Here is a 20,369-nt window from a genome sequence, read left to right as displayed (position 1 = left end):
GGTTTGATTGTTGATAGCATTTGGTATTTATATTACCCACTCTCAAATCTATCAAAATCTTTCATTCACAAAAATCCTAGCAAATCTTTGACATTTCCACTACATCTAGATTTGTATGGACTTTTTAAACTTTTAATTAACTACTCATGAATTTGGATGTATTCCCTCAAAAATCCTAATTTGCCTATCCTATGACTTTAAAATCTTTTAAAATCCACATTGAAACTCCTAATTGATTACATTCTGATTTTAAAGTCTATTAAAATACTATCAAATTCTAATTTGACCCCACCCCCCCTTCTTAAATCTCTGTAAAGTAATCAAGTGATTATAAACATATACCATATAAACATATACCATACAATTTGTGTATGTTCAGTACACTCCAAAGCGGGGTGAATAGGTTCGGTACACCCCAACCAAGGCTAGGCGTGTCATTCAGAAGGGTCTTAGTTCGGTATGTCTCTATCGAAGAAGAGCATTCACTTTTGTGGCCTCCAGCCGAAGCTGGGTGAATCATTGGTAGTCTTCTACCGGAATCACCAAACCCGCCGTTCCAGACGGTGTTGTGGAGGCATGGTTTGGATGCCAGCCTCACCAGGACGATCCAAGGTGTAGACCTCAAGGAGGGTGTAGAAATCCTCGTGTTTGCCTCTAGTGAGATTCTCTAAGAACCTATCAGAATCCAAGGTGTAGACCTCGAGGAGGGTGTAGAAATCTTCGGGTTTGCCTCTAGTGAGATTCTCTAAGAACCTATCAGACTTTGATTATCGGAGACGATCACCATCACAGGACAATGACGAGTCGTCATTGTGACTGGTCTTCGCAACCTAGGGAAGCATCTTGGCTTCCAGTGAAGGAGGTGGGTTGGCGGTGTTGACTAAAGGGCAAAGCTGACATCGGTTTGGTGACCCAACTCGCGGCTCGGTGGCTCAGTGGCTCGGACGCAAAGCCGCGACTTTTGCGATTTAGGATTTTGAAATCCTTTGTTTTCTTTTTCTTTTTCAACAGATAGACCCACAAGTATTTATCAACATATAACATGTATATTACGCAAAACAGTAATCAGAGTATTTATGGCATAAATTAAATTAAAAAAAACCAAATAAATTAGGGGTTAGGATTACTTGGATGTTGATGAAGATGGTGAAAGTAGTGGTAGCAAGATTAAAAAAATTAGCGTTCAATATTTACAAAAAATTCGATAACAAAATTCTGAAATTTTTTAGGGAAATAGAAAAAAATCACCCATTTCATTAATCTTGGGACAAAAATAGGACAAACCGGCCATGTGTAGTTATGCACATCATGCATAAAACCGAAATGACTAAATACCCACATATGTACTAAAAACTCTCATCTCATTGCATCACTTTACATCATTTTTCAGATTTGGAATCGAGGAAGTCAAGAGAGAGTGTGAGCTCTAGGTTTTTGGGTTGAGCTCAGATTTGTGAGCATACCATGTGCATATTATATGCATGTCGTGTACTTATTGTATACATACAGTGTATAAGTGAGCTTAATACAAAGAGAGAGAATGAGTTCATGAAATGATTTCATCCATATTCTTCTCTTTTCTTCTTTCCACTGATTTCTCTTTTTTCCCTCAAATTTCTTTCTTCTCTAAAAGCCAACTGAACTTTATTACTTTTTTTTAATTGCAGCCAAATCCAAACCTTATTTTAGTACTTGCAAATTTCGATCGAGAGAGGAAACAAAAGGAGGAAGAAGATAGAAGGATTAAAAATCCACATATAAAATTGAAGTGAAATTAATTTCATCTCAAATCTGTAAGCATATCATGTGCATATTGTGTGTATACAGTGTATGCAGTTTTTTTGGAAAATTGAAGGATTTGGGTCTCCTTTAAGAAACACCAAATCAATCACTTCAACTCCAAAAGTCCACCTTTTTCATCTCAAACACAACTATGTTGAATTCAGTATGAGGGCTAAAAATAAAGAGACCCAAAAACATATTTTTTGCCTTCAAAATTTCCCAAAAAAAAAAAAAAGAAAAGAAAATGAAAAAGGGAATTCCCCATTTCGGCATGAACATAATAAATTGGAGGAGGTGTGTGGGGGCAGGGTTGCCTCTACCTGATAGGATGATTTGAATAAATTGGACCAATTAGTTGGTGGAGTGGAGTGAGTGGGTGAGAATTTGGAATATGAAATACCATTTGTTCATAGAGGAAAGATAGAGAGAGGTGGACTGTGTTGGTGGCAAAGATTTCTCTAGAGAAGGATACTCGGACTTTAGCACAGCTCCCTAAGGGATTGGCACTTTGAATGTGTAGTCGGGCTTTTACTTGTTGATGCGCTATAAGAAGAGGACAAAGTTAGTTCTGAAAGGTGCATTTGCGGGGCCTTAGGTGTAGGCCTTGAGGCTCGCAATCAAAACTAACTAAGTGCTAGGCGTGCCACTACTATCTCAGTATAGCAGATGTAGAACAACTGTGTTTTAAGTCAATTACTTGCGCCCCAAGTTACTTGGACTTCTTGTTATCAAAGGATTTTTGTGGATGAGTTACGTCCACATTAAGTTCTTTTCTTGCCTTGTGAACAAGGACTTTTAGTTCATAGTCTTGTATGTTCGAATGAAAGGAGTCCAGATCCCCTTAGGTCATTTGTTTGGTCCTAGATTGCCTTTAATGAAAACATATCCATTAAACTAATCGGATCCAGATGCAAATGAGACTCTTAAAATAGGAAAACAAATGGAAATAACTTGAATACATGCTAGAGAATGCACTAAGCAATAGATCTATTAATTTAGCAAACAAACAAAGAGCTTCGGGCAAGATTTCATCTTGTCTGTCAAAGTTGAACTTTCTTGCAATCACTTCTCTTTGAATTTACAAGGTTTATATGCTAAAAAGGGATAGATAGTAAACAAGTTTACATAAGGGAATCGATACTACACCACTAAGGGAAATAACATAGCTTTTAACCTAGACAAAAGATAGCTTTCGTAGGGAATTATCCTGAAAAAGGACTGAGATCGGGGCTGATTACAACTTTTGCTAAAAAAATCTGAGATCTGGACTGATTACAACTTTATGGTTGCAAATCTGGCTTGAAAGCAGAGTTTGTATGTTTGTTTGTTTGATTGGTTTGGTGTTTTTATCTCTAGGGCCTCTTTTCCTTTTATAGGCCAATTAGCCCGACTGTTATGACTTAGCTCTTGCCCGAAAGCATCTGAAGGGTAGTGAGTCATCAGCTTTCACTTAGAATGCCACTAGAAAGTGTTCTTTGGCTGGTAGTAGTTTAATCTTCATCACTTGTTACTTCAATGTTAAGCACGTGGCTTGTATCTTGGCTGTGAAGGCTTCACTTTGCCTTTGGGCTTGGTGTTGGATTTCAGGCAAGTCCCCTTTTAGTTGACATCCTTGGGCTTTCCTTTATCTAGGTCCAGTGTTCAAATATTAACCTAAACAAACTGTAAATACATCTAGCCTGAAAATAAAATAGCTCAAAAATTTAAAAAGCACCAACCTTTGATGAGATTATTGCCTGCCTGCTGTTGGGTCTTTGGATTTTGGCTCTGAGGAGATAACAGATCCAGAGAGAGAATGAACCGAGAAGATGAGAGAGCGAGTAGAGAGAGAAATCAAAAAATGTGGGAGGGATTAACACATTTATATATAAGGGTAATTAAGTCATTTCAATGTGTAGGAAAAATCCTAGTTCTGTCCTATTGTTGTTCATGGCGTGTGAAAATTCCTATTTCTGTCCCAAGATTAAGAAAATGAGTCATTTTTGTATATTTCTCAAAATATTATCACACTGAGTAATCACGCCAAAATGCTCAACGTTATGTCCAAATATAGTCCTAATCGATTTCGCACAAAAAAAAAAAATTATTATTACAAAATTTCAAGTATGATTACATGAAAGCATGAGAACTTCCTGGAAACAGTAAGCCATTGTTACAATACTGCCATACAAACTTTATGAAACAAAAGAGACAATAGTCATTCTATAGGATCATATCCCTTAAATGGAATATGATCAATGTATGAGTGCCAGTCAATTGATTGTAGTCTTCTTATCATCTTCCCATTCTGCCTTCTTTCTTACTCAACCATTAGTCTGATTTGAAGTTCTTGATTCTGACTAATTCTCTTTTCAGGGCTAACTTATCTTGGAGTGAAAACTTGTATTCCCAGAACCTTCAGAAGTTGAAACCTGATCAGTATCGTCGAGACTATTTGATGGGCCAGCTTCATGGCATGTGACGTCCGCGTTCTGAGTCTTCAACAAGCTACTACTTGTTTGTTGTTGCAGATCAAACATCTCCTTGAACTGCTTTCCTTGTTCTTCAATTCGTAGCCGCAACTTTCGTTGAATCTGCATTTTGAAATAGTTGAATGAAATTTGTTATGAGGATTGGAGTATTAAGAATGATTTTCTACTGCTACCAAAAATATTTGGAGATCATTTATATATAACTTGAGAAACCACAGATTTGGATCTCATGAATGCATACCTCCAACTGTTCGTGAAGACGCCGCTGAACATCTAATTGCAGTTGGAGCGCCTCTTTGATTTGCAAGCCACTGCCAAAAAGTTCACATCATAGGTTTGTAAGAAGCTGGAGGATATAAAAGGAAAATATCAAGGCGAATGCCAAAACTAAAACCAAAAGCGTGTTCATTTCGCAATGGTAGACTGAAAAACCAGAATAACAATCAGAGTAATATAAAATGTTACGTTTTCACATCGAGATGGGGTTCAAGATTCAAAGTAGTCCTTTTCTCAGATTTTCCTGTAACACAAGAAAAGTACTCGGGTCAAAACTATAGTTAAAATAAGCACGCCAATTGATCATTAAACTTTATAGGCAGTTGTAGTTTGTAACAAGAAGTAAAAGTCTTATTCACTAGGAACGGATGTATGATTTGAACAATTTGATATTTACCTTCGGCAGGGTATGGTAGATATTTCGCAATTCGATATTTCTACAAGAAGAATAAAAAGGGGAGAGGAAAATAAATCATACTTCTAGAAAAGTAAAAAAAACAAGAAATTTTTAATGGATTCCTTTAAACCTGCAGGTGACTTTTAACATGAAAGATGGTTAATCCATCCAAACACATCATCTTCAGTATTGCCTTCGGTGTTGCTTCTACAATGGATCAACAGATAAAGAAACATATCAAGTATTCGATCGTAGTAAATTGCACAAAATTATACCAAGTTACTTACTTTCAGCACCCCCAAGACGATTTACACACTCAATGAACTTTTCGTGAAGATCTTGATTCCAACGAATTCGTGTTTTACTGGAGAGTACAGGGCTAGTTGAAGGGGAATTACCATATGCAGTGGAAACATTTCCGGAGGAATATCTTGGCGACTGCTTTCCTTGTTGAGAAAAGAAGCTCGGTTGAGTTACCGGGGAAGTATTGAATGAAGTATAACAGCCCTGTGAACAAGAAACTAGAACATATGGATATCTTGAGGTGGAGTATATGAAAAATCAATGCACAAAAACAGCAATAAAAAAAGATGATGATTCAAGAAATATTCATAGTACTTGATCCTGATTTTCTTTAGAAGGAAGGGATAAGGACGGTCTTCTAATTGTAGTAGTTTTATGATCTCCATGCAACTTATTTGATTGATGTGCAAAGAGCTTACTGCCTGACAAATCGCTTCCCGGGATTTGGTTAAACTTCTCTGAGGATTTATGGTATTGATAGCTGCGGGGTTGAGTTTTCACAATCGACTGCAAAGTGTTTCTGATGTCGAAATCCAGATCAGTTTGCTCGGATGAATTCATGGAGCTGTAGCTTTCATTATAAGATTGACCTGAAGGGAAATGAGGATTATTACCAACTTGAGAGTCATACTGTGGAAACCCTCCCATACAGCGTTCAGTTGCATAAAAAGTAGAAGCCAGAGATTCGAAGCGGCTCGTAATGCTGCTGGGAGATTTAGGATCCGGAGGCCCAAGATTTTGAAGCAGTGACACTCCATGATCCATGGTGGGTTGCTGAACCCAAATTCCCATGTTGTTCCAAGCCTGTTGTTGCTGCTGACCAAAAATTTGATACGACTGATTACCAACTTCAAAATTGCACTCACTGATTAATTCATGGCTTTGTTGATTTATTTCTTGGCAATCTGTCTTCTTCTCATTCATTTTCAAGGTGCGATTCGAAACACCGTTAACAAGAACAAGAACTAGCAGTCCGACTTCTGCTCAATATCATTGCCCAACATCCGAAACCCTATCAAAATACAATTTTTCAGAAAGAAAAAGAACAGCAATGTTAAATGCAGATTTATGGAATATAAGACTAACATTTATTCCACGAGACGTCAAGTGTAAGATTTGAATATGCAGTAATATTAGAGTCCTTTTAATTGTTCTAAAAAGGATAGGTACGACCACTTATTGATATAACCAAGGAAGAAAAACATTGATAAAAACGCAACTCATCCCATTACAAACAAATGTGTCGACAAACTATGTCCTAATAAGGAGAGCTTAGAATTATCGTGCTTGACGTGTCTCATCACCTAAAGAATAAAACAGAAATCTTCAAAAACAAATGGATAAAGGGTTTCAGAAGACAAAGCTAATGATTCCCAACATGTTACTATTTTGTCGTCAAGATTTGGAATTGGAGAATAATTTAATGACGGCATCTGTGTACATATAATTATACAAGAGATACTGGCATAAATTCACAAACCAGATCAATGGTTATTGTTCCTGTCATGGATACGGATGAAAATCACTTTTTGGCCACCCCAGAAAGATGAAATTAAATAAAATGTGCCCATATTTTATCTCAAAAGAATGGTAGTACTAATCCAATGTTCTGATCAAGAAAAAAGATAGAAAAACAAAAAGATCCCAAGAGAAATTGCATCATGTAATGTGGATATCTAAAATTAGGATCCCTGAATTACAACAAAGTTCATCTAAAGGGTACATTACTCAAAAACTAGAAGCACAATAGACTTTTGTAACAATAAAGATTCCCAAAACGTGTTCATAACCTCCTGCATTAATAAAATGTATTTTTTTTCATTCCAAATGATATTTTACACTAGTCTAAAAGGAGAATATGAACCTGAGATGCAGTGGTAGAAAACTTTAAATACATTTTATGAAAAAAAAAGAAAAATTATTAACAATTATGTATATCTCTCTCATATTAACCTCTCATCTATAACATTTAAGATTTAATCATGACACGTGGCCTTCAGATTCGATTTCCCCCTCCTCAATATGCTTGTATATAAAAAATTTAATTGAAAATAGAATTTCTCAGTTGCAATCAAATTTTTCAACAGATGCTAGCAAGATAGTTTCATCGTAGTAAACATGCAATTTGACGAGGGGATAAACTTTTTCTATCGATCTATATATATTTAGAATCTCCGACTGGCCTCCTTAACCATCCAGATGAAGATGACCATTTTTTATTCCTATACATGCACATAGGGAGAATCAAATGCGTCTTAGTGATGATTATTGGTATTTTTACAAGTCGGGTCGGAAAGCAGGATTCCTCACTGAGACAATCAAGTTCTTGAGATTTTTTTATAGTGCTCGGGAGTATTCGATACTCCAAATCTTTTAACTGTAAGATTATCGTTGAAAATAAAAATAAAACTAAAATTCAACGATAAATTCTCGAAATATTCCCTAGTCCAGAGCACCATATAATTTTTCCTAATTCTTACTTAAAGAGACATAGCACTTAACTTAATTCGATTGAGTGTGAACCTATATGGATAGCACAGGGACGATCGAACTCCACTTGTTTGGCAAACTAGCTAGAAATAGACCAAATCCACTTGAGTGTTGAGAACCTAGAACCTTATTCTATGTCTTAATCAGAAGAGAATCTAAGTTATGGAAAGCAGAAGCACTTTCTCAAGGTGCAGGATCTATCTATCTATAATATTTGCCAACGTTGGGATAGCTGTTTCCTTCCATCCGATTTCGATTTTAATTTAGGACCGTTTGATAATCATTTTATTTTTAATTTGTTAGTTTTCACTTTTTGCTCTCGTGAGAAAAAGTACAAGGAGAAAAGCAATGATCAAGAAGGGTGATGGAGAGAGGGAAGAAATAATGAGGAAAAATGAAAACAAAATCTTTTCAAAAATACTATTATTACCACATTTTTTCATAATATAATTGTACCGCCACTTAATATTACAGTCTAGTGGTATTCTTTTTCACTGGTAAATGAGAGGTCTTAGGTTCCATTCTCGCCAAAAGCGAATTTGAACCACATTATTGCTAACTCATTGTGAGGCTAATAACATGAAGGGGTGTGATATCCACACACCCCATTTTACTTCTCACACACCTTTTTAATTTTTGGCCGTCGGATCAGATGAATTGAAGAAGATCACGGACATAAATTATCAAGGGGTGTGTGAGAAGTAAAATAGGATGTGTGGATAGCACACCCCTAACATGAAAACAACTTAAATACTTTTTCGTGTTCATTTTGTGTGATTTTTCTTATCTTCTACATCTCTCACATCATTCTTTGTCCACTAATTCTACTCCCTTTCATCCCTCATTTTCCCTCTATCACTTACATAAAAAATAAAGAAAAGTGTTGTTGACACTTCAAAAAAGTCGTTTTGCACTTCTTATAAATAAATTTTTATTTCTAATAGAAAATTTTGAAGTGTAAGATGACTTTTTTTTAGTGACAAACATCTCCCTAAATTTAATCTATACTAAAGCTAAAAATACACTGAAACACTGTTCATAAGAATAGTGTACTTTCGAAAATGCCCCTGCTTTAATTGTGTAATTTCAGTATTAGTCTAATCTAAATCTGATTGAATCTGGACCGTTCATATTTTTGGGCAGTGTGATAAGAAATCAGTCCGTCCATATTGTTGAATCTTCTTCTGTCTGCTGATCCATCATTCTTTCTCTCGCTCTCTCAACATCCCGATAACCCCCAACCCCACCCACGAACCCAGGTACACCCAAAACAATCACCATTCTCATCCTTTCGACCTCACGAACTCAAGTCTGAGCCCATTCTTACTTTCTAGGTCAAGATTTCATGGCTTTCATGTACGATTTGGTGAAGGTTTGAAGAAGATTGAAGCTAAATCCGTAACCTAGATTCTGGTGAGGTTTTCCGGCGAATCCACTAGCTTCCCTGTATTTTTGAGGCCCTCACAGTCACCCAATCCCAAAATCTTAGGTATATTTTGATTCTACGCCTCTTGGGTCTATATATTGTGATTTATGTCAAAATTTGGGTTAATAGATTCTTCAACTTTGTTTTGGATCAAATTTTGGGTCTTCATGTTGTAATTGATGTTAAAATTCTAAAATTTTGACAATCTTTATTGATTCATCGAATTTTGCACTATAAATGATGTAAGAGTTAGTCTTCAGGGGTTTAAGAGAAGGGTGGTTTTACAGGAGTTTACATCTGCTTTAATAAAAACGAAATTATATTACTAATTAAATTTCATATCTAACAAAACAAGAAAAATATCATAAGATAAATCGTAATATTAGTAAATTGGTTTACTACAATTGTTAGTATATGTAGCAATCCTACGAGATTTTTATTTTTTCTGCCCTCAAATTGTAATTTTTCCATGTCTACCACTTGAATTATACAGAAAAGACTTAAAATTTTCACTTTTATACCGAATTAAGTATTACTCTACTCCAATGTTTTCTAATGCAGATGTATGTGGCGTTTAGGAAACCAGAGCTTTTGCCAACGCCAAGAGTTGTAGCTGGTTCAACCTGAAGAAAGGTTAATTTTTTTTACAAAGTAAGTTCCAATTCGTTAGTGGTTTGGCTTTACAGTAAATACCAAGTGAATTTTTCATTTGGTAGATTTTTTTGATGGAATTCACTAACTTGGTAGATTTATGTTGTTTATAGAATACATATGAGTTTTCATGGTTATCAATCGTTCAATACCTCTATATGGTTACAGAGGGTTGAAGGTGTTTATACCATATTTAGGGCCTCCGTATTTAGACCTCGTATAAATACTCGGGGGACTCAAATGTAATTATGCAATAAGGAAAGGGGCAAATATGTAATAAGTGAGGAGTCCTTATTCTATAAAAGGACTCCTCATCCTCACAATTAGGGGGAGGCCAATTCCTAGGCCTGAGATCCCCTCTCTCACCCTCAGAAGCTCTCAGAAGCTCTCACCCGCTCCCTCTCTATTCCCTCAAATAAATACATAATCAGTGTGGACGTAGCCCAAACCTTGGGGTGAACCACGATACATCTTGTGTTATTTACATTTCATGCAGATTCACAGTCGGATTTACGTTGTTCCAAGACCTTCGGTTTTGTGCATCAACATTTGGCACCGTCTGTGGGAATCGACACGAAAAACTATGTCGGTTCTCTCTCAATTTTTCATACCACTGTGGATCTGCTAAATCACAAAAATCCAAAAAACCAAATCTCTATCTTTCTCCTCTCTCGGTCAGTCCTACACAGAAACCAAAATAAAAAAAAAGAAATCAAAAGAAATAAAAAAAGAAATCCAAATGTAAATCTCTCTCTTTCTCCTCCAAGACAAAGGGCTGTCGAAGATCCAGACGCAGAAGAAGGGAAATGAGGTGTATCCCGACGACAGCACACCCCTTGTGAAGGCTCAGACGATCGACGAGCTCCACTCGCTGCAGAAGAAGAAGTCGGTACCCACCACCCCTATCAAGGGCACTCAGGGTGTTGCCTTTGCCGTCACCATCTCTGAGGATGAACGACACAAGCAGCAGCTCCAGTCCATCAGTGCATCTTTGGCATCCCTGATCTCATCGATGTCAAACCCGGAGACCAAATTCTCGACGTCGAATGAGAGAACTTTCTTGAGATGCCATTCCCGGATAGCAGCTTTGACGACGCGCACTCGATCGAGGCGACGTGTCACGCACCAAAGCTGGATGAGGTGTATGCCGAGACCTTCCGGGTTCTGAAGCCCGGTGTTCTGTACGTGTCGTACGAGTGGGTGACGACAAACAAGTACAAGGGTGAGGACGCTAAACACGTGGACGCAAGAGAGAATGTCTTGGTGGTGGTCCACATCAGCATTCCGGTCTCGGAGGCTTCTTGAGTGGTTCCCGGAGCTGAGCCTGTCGATCGTGGACGACGTTGTTCGACCGCTGGTGACGGCGTTCGAGTCCGTGACCTTGGTCTCTATGCTCCTCTTCTTCTTCGTTTTTCTACGACTGCACCGTCTTAACTGACTTCCTATCCTACTTGTCCCTACAAGAACGACTTCAGTTGCGAAGGGGCTGGAGTGGCGAGACTTTCAGAGGCGGAGATGCCGATGCTCAAACTGTAGGGAAGCGTTGAGCACGTGACTTGTGGGTCACGAGCATAGATTGCAGCTCGGACAACAGGAAGCTCAGAGGGATTGGATCTGGGATTGTGGGTCGAGCATTGCAGCAACCCATGATTGATGAGAGCAGAAGAGCTTCTTTTGATCGTAGATTGAGCTTGGATTTGGGGAATGCTGAGCTTTTGAAGGATACTTTGCAAAATGTTAAAACTACAGTATCTGCCGCATCAAACTTTGTTCATCCTCCACAAAAGAAACGGGCATTCAAGATGAGCGCACATGAGGAAGACAGTAGTGGAAGACAGGCAGAAGATAAGTTAATAATAAATTTTCTTTATTATTAATGATATGATGACTGTCTGCCATCTGCCCGCCACAATTAAGAAACTGGAGTCCAAATCCGAAAAGAAGGATTCCAACATTTCGTCCATCCAGAAAAAGCTTCAAGATTCGGTCTTATCCAACAAAAAGAAAGGCCCTCGGACAACACAAATAAATAAATAAATAAAGAGAAAGCAAAAGAGAGGCACATGGAAACACTGCAAAAGTAAGAAATAAACACTCCACCAGAATGATGTAATTTATTTTTATTATCTTTAAGAGACATCTGTATAAACCCCATCAGAGGGTAATATGTATAAACCTCATCAGAGGGTAAAATAAAAAATAAATAAATTAAAAAAAAAAAAAAAAAAGCAAAGCCCAAAATAAATGGGCTGGAATACTAGGTGGTGAGCGAAGGCCCGTATGCCCAAAAGAGCCAGGCCCTCTATTATCACTAACCAGGTGATCAAAATTACGTCCAACACTACAAAAAATTATTCGGCACCCCGCCGCTATTACCACCAACCAAGTGATCAAAAGTACGCCTAATACTCCAAAATTATTCGGCAACCTGCCGCTATTACCACCAACCAGGTGATGAAATGTACAACCCGTACTCTAATATCATTTGGCAACTAGACATTCATGCCACCAACCAGGTGATAAAATGTACAACCCGTACTCTAATATCATTTGGCAACTAGCCATTCATGTCACCAACCAGGTAATCAAAAGTACGCCCAGTACTTTATATTATACGTGAGCATTACTCATGTCAATCATACATAAAAATTCATAAGCATCACTCATATCAATCATACATAAACATTCATGAGCATCACTCATGTCAACATTCATGAGCATCACTCATGTCAACATCCATGAGCATCACTCATGTCAATCAAACATTCATGAGCATCACTCATGTCAATCAAACACTCATGAGCATCACTCATGTCAATCAGCTTCAAAAGCTTCATTTACAAAAGCTCTAGCTTCAAAGCTTCATTTACAGAGCTTTACCTACAAAGCTTCAGTGCAAGGTATACAAATACCGTATTCGAACAACCGCCACTTCGGCCCATACATGGATTCAATTTAAAGTCTCCAGCCAACAGACTCTATTGACCGAAGACTTGGGGGACTACATTAGGTACCATATATTGGGCCTCAACTGGGCCTCATGAAAAATACTTAGGGGACTCTAGCCCATCACTTATGTATTGAGGAGCGAGCCCTTATTCTATAAAAGGGACTCCGTCACCACCATTAGAGAGCATCGCCACCTACTGAGCAACCGCCTCGCCGCGATCATCAACTCTAGCCCATCATTTATGTATTGAGGAGCGAGCCCTTATTCTATAAAAGGGACTCCCTTACCTTCAACGCCACAAGCTGAGCCAACCAAGGCAACATAAGCCACAAGCCAAGCAGCCTCGCAGCGTGTGCTACTTCTAGTTGAGCGTCATTTCAGATTGAGCACTGCCTCATATCGAGCATCAGTTCAAGACAGTATCTAGTTACTTCGGCCCACACATGGACTGAATTTCAAGTCTCCAACCAAAAAACTCTCTTGACTGAAGACTTGGGGGACTACTGTTTATACCATATTTAGGGCCTCCGTATTTAGACCTCGTATAAATACTCGGGGGACTCAAATGTAATTATGCAATAAGGGAAGGGGCAAATATGTAATAAGTGAGGAGTCCTTATTCTATAAAAGGACTCCTCATCCTCACAATTAGGGGGGAGGCCAATTCCTAGGCCTGAGATCCCCTCTCTCACCCTCAGAAGCTCTCAGAAGCTCTCACCCGCTCCCTCTCTATTCCCTCAAATAAATACATAATCAGTGTGGACGTAACCCAAACCTTGGGGTGAACCACGATACATCTTGTGTTATTTACATTTCATGCAGATTCACGGTCGGATTTACGTTGTTCCTAGACCTTCGGTTTTGTGCATCAACAGAAGGTAATCTCTATACATTTTGTAAATAGCACTTCCTAGCTATGGCATATCAGCATTCTCAATTTTCTCATGTAATATATGTATATAAACACTATTCTTTAGCACATACTTTTTCAAAATTTTCTACACGTTTAACATAGTTTTGTAACCCACGGTATAACGCGGGTTTAGCTGCTTGTATAAACTAAAATTCAGTAACAAAATGGTAAGCCTTAGTGTTTGAGTGGTGTATGTAAAAAGTGTCCCTAGCCAAGCTAGTAGAATTTCATGGGAAGATACTTGGAAGTTGAATAACAGTCGAGGCTTGAGATACAACCCTGCCCTTCTGCCGTTTAGACATTTTATTTAGCTTATGAGTCAGTGGTAGCTGTAGATCAGGAGCTAGGTTAGATGACTTTGTGTGATCACATCCCCGCTCAATTTTTCTTGATTTGAAAAGTTCATATATTTATTAAAAAGACATCAAGCACACAGACTCACCTGCGTTAATATTTCTTTCCTTTACATAACAGGTAAATCAAATGCATCTAGATATATATAGTTTGGTGTGAGTTTGACAAATTTTGTTTTGACAAACTTTAATTTAGTGCTATTTGTGGAGCCAAAAATAATCACAAAGCGACACGTGGATTTTTGGGTGAAGATGACAAATTTACCCTCGAGGCATACTGGGTCTCCTACACACGAGCAGTGGAGAATCATCCAACAATCAAATCAGGAGTACCCAAAATGGGTAACAAGTTCAAATTTGTCTCATCCATCCTCATTCCATAACCTCCAAAAACCTCCCAAAACATTTCTTTTATTATGATAATTAGCCAATTAATATATTTATACCTAATTAATATATTAATTGCTAATTGAATCACCAAACAACACCCCAAAACACACTTAAAGGCCGGCCACACCCCATTCCCTATATATATGACCATATTTCTTCTAAAAAGATAAGTTGATACTCTTGCAAAACTCTAAAACATGTTTTCTCTCTAAATTCTAACTTTGGCATCGGAGGTTCTTCGGCCAAAACCCGTCCCATTCATCGTGGGCACGTGATGTTCTTGGCCTTGACCAAAGGTGTTGATTGTTTTGTAGGTGCAATTTTGTCCAAGAAGAAGAAGGTGGAAATTTGCATCCACAAATTGGTGCTTTCATTGAGAGTTGAGATTCACACTCATAGAAGACTCTCGCACAAAAAAGTTTTTTCTCTATTTTCTCTATTTACTAGTCCATTTGTATTTTTTGTACGTTCTTATTATTAGAAATTGTTATTTGCAAAGATTCTTTGATAAAACGTAAAAGAGAAATACAATGGTTAGAAATTTAGAAAATTTCACAAGTGAAAATTCCAATATTCAAGAAATGGGACCGCGACAATTCACAAGACTAAATGTGATCTTAGGGGGAGCGGCATCGCCACCACAAGGCTCGACCATGGTAACCACCGCGGTGGCCACAATGGCAATCACCCACGGCGAGGTGCATGACTCCACCACCACGGCGCGAGCCATGTCACTCCATGCCTAACGCGAGCCCTATGCGTTGCCAAGTCGAGCTCAAGCCTCGCATACGCAAGCATCACACGCCGAGCAGCCTACTTCCACAGTCTTGCTTGCTCCTGACGAGCAGCCCACTTTCATAGCCCAGCCTACTCCCACCGAACAACCCACTCTCGTGGCCTAGCCTGCTCCGAACAGCCCACTCCTGTGGCCCAGCCTGCTTCCATCGAGTAGCCCACTCTCGTGGCCTAGTCTGCTCCCGACGAGCAGCCCACTCCCGTGGCCTAACCTGCTTCCACCGAGTAGCCCATTCTCGTGGACTAGCTTACTCCCGACGAGCAGCACACTTCCATGGCCCAGCCTGCTCTCGTGGCCCAGCCTACTCCAGCCGAGCAACCCACTCTCGTGGCCTAGCCTGCTTCCGATGAGTAGCCCACTCTCGTAGCTCAAATCGGTCCAAGATTAGTTCAACCATCCCGATTTCAAATTTTTGGGCTTACGATCGAACCAGGGGTATTCTTACCACATTTCTCTGCGGATTTGACATTTCCCAACTCAAATCTAGCGCCCAGAGTCTACCACATTTCCACTGCTTAAGGAGGCACATTCCTTCCAAGCTCTTCCAATCCAAATGGTGAACAACACTTGTCTTGACAAGTCATAGAGTTGATAAGCACCCTAGCACAGCAAACGACCTTGGTGAACCAGCTCTTGCAGCGCACCAAGATGCAACGTGCCCCAAACGAGGTGTCCCAAAGTAGGACAAGGGCAGATAAAGAACCTCTCCAGTAGCATCCTGGCAAGAAGCTACTCAACCATCCACGAACTGAGCGTTTGGGCAGAGTACACTCCCGATTGGGCCCCCGAGATAGCGTATACTCTCGTCTTAGCGCCCGGATGAGTGTGCACTATCGACTAGGCCCATGGACGAGCATATACTCACGGTTGAGGACGCACTCCGATAATCAACATGAGCAACCTTCCAAGCGAAATATTTATTCACGGCTAGGCCCGCAATGAGTATTCTCCACAATACATCGGAGCATGCAGCACAGCAGACGGAAAGAAGCAGTCATTCAATCCGGCTCAAGTTCAACCAGCAGCCTGTGAGTTCCACGTTCGCCTGCTAGGAACATACCACACCCATCGCAGCTACGACATAGATGAGCCAAACGTATGGAAGAACAGCTTAGACCAGCATATCACGATCGGGGGCAGTCGAGAGCTCGCCACCCTAACAAAGGAAAATTCAGGAAGAAGTAGAAAGGCTTCTGACCAAGTGATTGCGCAATTTCTCGCGCCAACTAAGCCTTAAAAGGGTCTACTCTCCAGTGCAAGAGGATAAACTAATTGTTCTCCAGTGCGAGAGGGTAAACCAATTCCCCAACACCCAAAAGGGTCTGCTCTCCAATGCGAGAGGATAAACTAATTGCTCTCAAGTACGAAAGGGTAAACCAATTCCCCGGCACCCATATGGGTTTGCTCTCAAGTGCTCCAGTGCGAGAGGATAAACTAATTGCTCTTCAGTGCGAGAGGGTAAACCAATTCCCCGACACTTATATGCGTTTGCTCTCCAGTGCGAGAGGATAAACTAATTGCTCTCCAGTATGATAGGGTAAACTAATTGCTCTCCAGTGCGAAAAGGTAAACTAAATCTCTGACACCCATCTGGGTAAGCTCTCCAGTGTACGAATGCCACATAGTTCAAAAGATCGAATGCTTGAAGATCAATTAAGCAACAAATGTTGAAAAATCAAACTCAAGCAGTTTCCTCATTTTCAGCAGACAGCCCAAACGTGGCAGCCCAAACAATTGCCTATCCCACGCCACTTCCTCGCCCTATGCCGAACTAATCTTTGGCTACAATCAAGCCAAGCTGCTCAAGCAATGGCCCCTGCCACATCACCTCCTTGGCCCATACCAAGCCGACTCCTGGCCCCTGCCAGCCGACGTGCCGCACCACCCCAACGACTGCCCTGTAGCAGCACCACCTAAGAAGAAGACAAGAAGAAATTAAGTTTTTTATTACATTGGTGCGGCACGGAGAAGACGAAGAAAGCTACGAAAGACGGTCCTTAGCACGGGCAAGATGTAGAAGATTGCTAGAGGAGGAGGAACAAATATCCTCTAAGCTCTCTCTCTCTCTCTCTCCTGTAGGTTAGAATAAATCACTCTCCAAAGTTGATTTAATAACCTACTTAAGATGGACTTAAATAGGTTTTGAGAGAAATTTATTTCCTTTTCCTAGAATGATCTAATTTCATATTAAAGAGGGAATCTACATCAAAACAGGAAGCAGTCTTAAGTTTCCTATAGCAAGAAGATCTCTACACCTGCTGCACTTTCCTACGAGCAGCCCAGCAGGTGTGGGGGCATTTGTGGAGCCAAAAATAATCACAAAGCGACACTTGGATTTTTGGGTGAAGATAACAAATTTACCCTCGAGGCATACCGGATCTCCTACACGCGAGCAGTGGAGAATCATCCATCAACTAAATCAAGAGTACCCAAAATAGGTAACAAGTTCAAATTTGTCTCATCTTCCATAACCTCCAAAAACCTCCCAAAGCATTTCTTTTATTATGATAATTAGCCAATTAATATATTTATACCTAATTAATATATTAATTACTAATTGAATCACCAAATAACACCCCAAAACACACTTAAAGGCCGGCCACACCCCATTCCCTATATATATGACCCTATTTCTTTTAAAAAGCTAAGTTGATACTCTTGCAAAACTTCTAAAAATCCTCTAAACACTTTTTCTCTCTAAATTCTAACTTTGGTATCGAAGGTTCTTCGGCCAAAACCCTCCCATTTCATCGTGGGTACGTGAGGTTCTTGGCCTTGACCAAAAGTGTTGATTGTTTTGTAGGTGCAATTTTGTCCAAGAAAAACGCGGAAATTTGCATCCACACTATTCAATCAAATAAATTGTCAATATGATTAACATAAAAATTCGGTTAAAACTGGTTACAATAGTTGATATAACGAATAAATACACGCCATAATATAATATGTTATCACCAAATAAAAAAACACTTACCATTAACAAATATTTTACTTATTTTATAGCTCAAAAGTTGCCCTTATTAGAAATTCTTTAGTTCCGTCCCTGATTGCATGCCATCAAAAGATTTTATAGGTTAGATTAGATGACTAGGTGTGGCAATGCGAGATAATAGTGTTTCAACGAATTGAAAAAGAAAAACAGTTAATTCCTTTCTAACACAGTTGGATATGCATTAACAGAGGGCAAAGTGACTCTTCAAGATCTGAAGGGACAACCTCCTCATGGCTTCACTGGTCAATAACCTTGCATATTCCCACTACTAAATTTAACAGTCGTGACGAAGAACATTTGGTCGCGCAAAGAGAAAGTTCGTTGCATAAATAATAACGCGACAAAGGTATGGTCGCGAAAGAAGATCTTGTGCAACGAAACTAAGGGCTGGTTTGGTATTGCTGAGCTTTGAAAAAACACTGTCGTGAGAATAAGCGGTTGTGCTGTGAGAATAAGCGGCTGTAAAATAAATCAGCAGAGTGTTTGGTAAACTTTTTTGTAAAAGTGCTTTTGGAAAAAAAAAGTCTGATAGTGGGTCTTTTCATTAAAGGAGCACTGTAACTCCGTGTGCTTTGAAAAAAAACCAGTTTTCCAAAGCTGCAAATAGCAACTTCAGCTTTTTCCTTTGATTTTAGCTTATTCTCACAGCAACTTCCAAAATAAGCTCTTTTTTTTTTTTTTTAGTTTACCAAACATCTAAAACCCTCACAGCTTTTTTTCATGGGTGTTTTTTTAAGCACCTCACTTCCAAACCACCCCTAACTGTATTGGAACAAAGCCCATCTTTGCTGGAAAGACAAGGGTACAAAAGACTATTGCCGTGGTGTACTCGTTGGGACAAGAGAATAGTATTGCTAAAGGCATCGCGCGATGAAACGTTTCATCTAGTAAACATTCATGCAACAAAATTGAAGAAATTTTAACATTATTTAATTTTCAAATGTTTGTCGTATAAATGTTTACGCAATGAAATATTTGGTTGCATTTAATATTAGGGTGAAGTGCTGATTTAGTTTTTAAACTATTACATTAGTAAAAATTAAGTCCCTGAATTATTTTTTTGGTAAAATAAATCCCTAAATTCATTAAAAATTGCTAATTTCATCCTTACTATTATATTCAAAGCTATTTTATTCAATTTTTCGTCAACTTAAGTCACTTGACATACTTTAGAGTGTAATACCGTTATTTTCTCGCCTATAAACGTTTAACATTTCATATAGGCTGCGAATCTAACGTGTAATTTATCCTCCAACGTTAATTTATATTATTTCTTATGAAAAACTACAAATTTACCCTCCAAAGTTAACTTCATATGCTCTTTTTTTATGGAAAACTATCATCTACCCTTCAAGGTGTATCATATGCATTTAATGTGACTTAAATTGACGGAAAATTGAATATAGTAGCTTTAAATATAATATTAGGGATGTAATTGACATAATTTTATAACTCAATAACTGATTTTTCTAAAAAAAGTAGTTTAGCAACCTAATTTTTACTAAGATGATAATTCAGAGACTAAATTGGCAGTTCACCTAATGTTATGCTACGAAGCCTTTCGTCGGCCAAAGTTTTATTTTTTATTGTTTTTTTAATTTTTGGTTCTGGTTACAATTTTTTTAATTAAATTGTAACAATAATTAATAAAGGAAAAATGATTTAATTATAATAAAAAAATGTGCGTACAAGTCAAAAATTTTAAAAGGAAGTGGGAAAGGAAAGCTATACAAAAAGGGACTGAAATCTTCTTCGCTTAGTATTTTGTTCTCGGGGTGTGCTATATACACACCATTTTTTACTTCTTTCATACATTTTGTTAATTTCTGTCCGTTAATCTTCTTTAATTTATCTGATCCGACGGTTGGAAACCAAAAAGGTGTGGGAGAGGTAAAAAATGGTGTGTGGATATCACACCCCTTTGTTCTCTCCTTTTGTGAGAGCTTTTCTCTCCACCCCGTGAGAGCCTTTTCAACTTGTGTGCTAAGCCTTCTTCAAACTTTCATCTCCTCCGCCGCCAGCCCTTGCCATGGCCTGGGTTGGTGGCTCTCGCATTTAGTTCTCCCTGCAATATGTCTGCTGATCGTCACTAATTTGTGCTTTAATCTTCTAAATCCTATGCCATCAATTTCAATTTCTTTTCACCATCATTTCAATCCTACATTTCCTTGGCCCTCCG

General features: G+C 38.8%; 1 protein-coding gene and 1 long non-coding RNA gene across 5 annotated transcripts; one reads left to right on the top strand and one right to left on the bottom strand.

Annotated features, from left to right (window-relative positions):
* Positions 1–3,845: 3,845 nt before the first annotated feature.
* On the bottom strand, positions 3,846–6,450 carry LOC103454262 (myb family transcription factor PHL5). 3 transcript variants are annotated; one of them, XM_070812445.1, is made up of 9 exons: positions 6,316–6,449; positions 6,096–6,241; positions 5,545–5,819; positions 5,214–5,433; positions 5,057–5,133; positions 4,927–4,966; positions 4,719–4,773; positions 4,495–4,564; positions 3,846–4,355 (listed from the first exon to the last, which is right to left on the bottom strand). In XM_070812445.1, exons 2-9 carry the CDS (start codon positions 6,151–6,153, stop codon positions 4,140–4,142), a joined length of 1,011 nt encoding a protein of 336 aa, XP_070668546.1. In that variant the 5' UTR covers positions 6,154–6,241; positions 6,316–6,449; the 3' UTR covers positions 3,846–4,139. The 3 variants fall into 3 exon arrangements, with proteins under 3 accessions (XP_070668546.1, XP_017192942.1, XP_070668545.1); XM_017337453.3 differs by having other exon boundaries at positions 5,545–6,241; positions 6,316–6,450; XM_070812444.1 differs by having other exon boundaries at positions 5,325–5,433; positions 5,545–6,241; positions 6,316–6,450.
* Positions 6,451–8,901: 2,451 nt separating this feature from the next.
* Positions 8,902–18,043, top strand: LOC114820824 (uncharacterized). Of its 2 annotated transcripts, none has more exons than XR_011575603.1 (4): positions 8,902–9,208; positions 9,707–9,974; positions 13,625–14,354; positions 18,002–18,043. It is a non-coding gene; the product is annotated as an uncharacterized lncRNA (long non-coding RNA). The 2 variants fall into 2 exon arrangements; XR_003768296.2 differs by lacking the exon at positions 18,002–18,043 and adding an exon at positions 14,717–14,950.
* The last annotated feature ends 2,326 nt before the right edge of the window (positions 18,044–20,369 follow it).

This window comes from Malus domestica, chromosome 14 (assembly GCF_042453785.1).
Source record: "Malus domestica chromosome 14, GDT2T_hap1".
Classification (NCBI taxonomy): Eukaryota; Viridiplantae; Streptophyta; class Magnoliopsida; order Rosales; family Rosaceae; genus Malus; species Malus domestica.
Note: the sequence above shows the minus strand (reverse complement) of the source record. Positions and strands in the feature narration are given on the sequence as shown.

Excerpts from the sequence above, each read along its gene's own strand:
- LOC103454262 (XM_017337453.3), bottom strand. The coding sequence starts at position 6,153 with ATGAATGAGAAGAAGACAGATTGCCAAGAAATAAATCAACAAAGCCAT. Across the intron at positions 5,434-5,544 it reads CTAAAGAAAATCAGGATCAA|GGCTGTTATACTTCATTCAA; the intron begins GTACTATGAATA and ends TCTTGTTCACAG. Across the intron at positions 4,565-4,718 it reads CCCCATCTCGATGTGAAAAC|TGGCTTGCAAATCAAAGAGG; the intron begins GTAACATTTTAT and ends ACTTTTTGGCAG.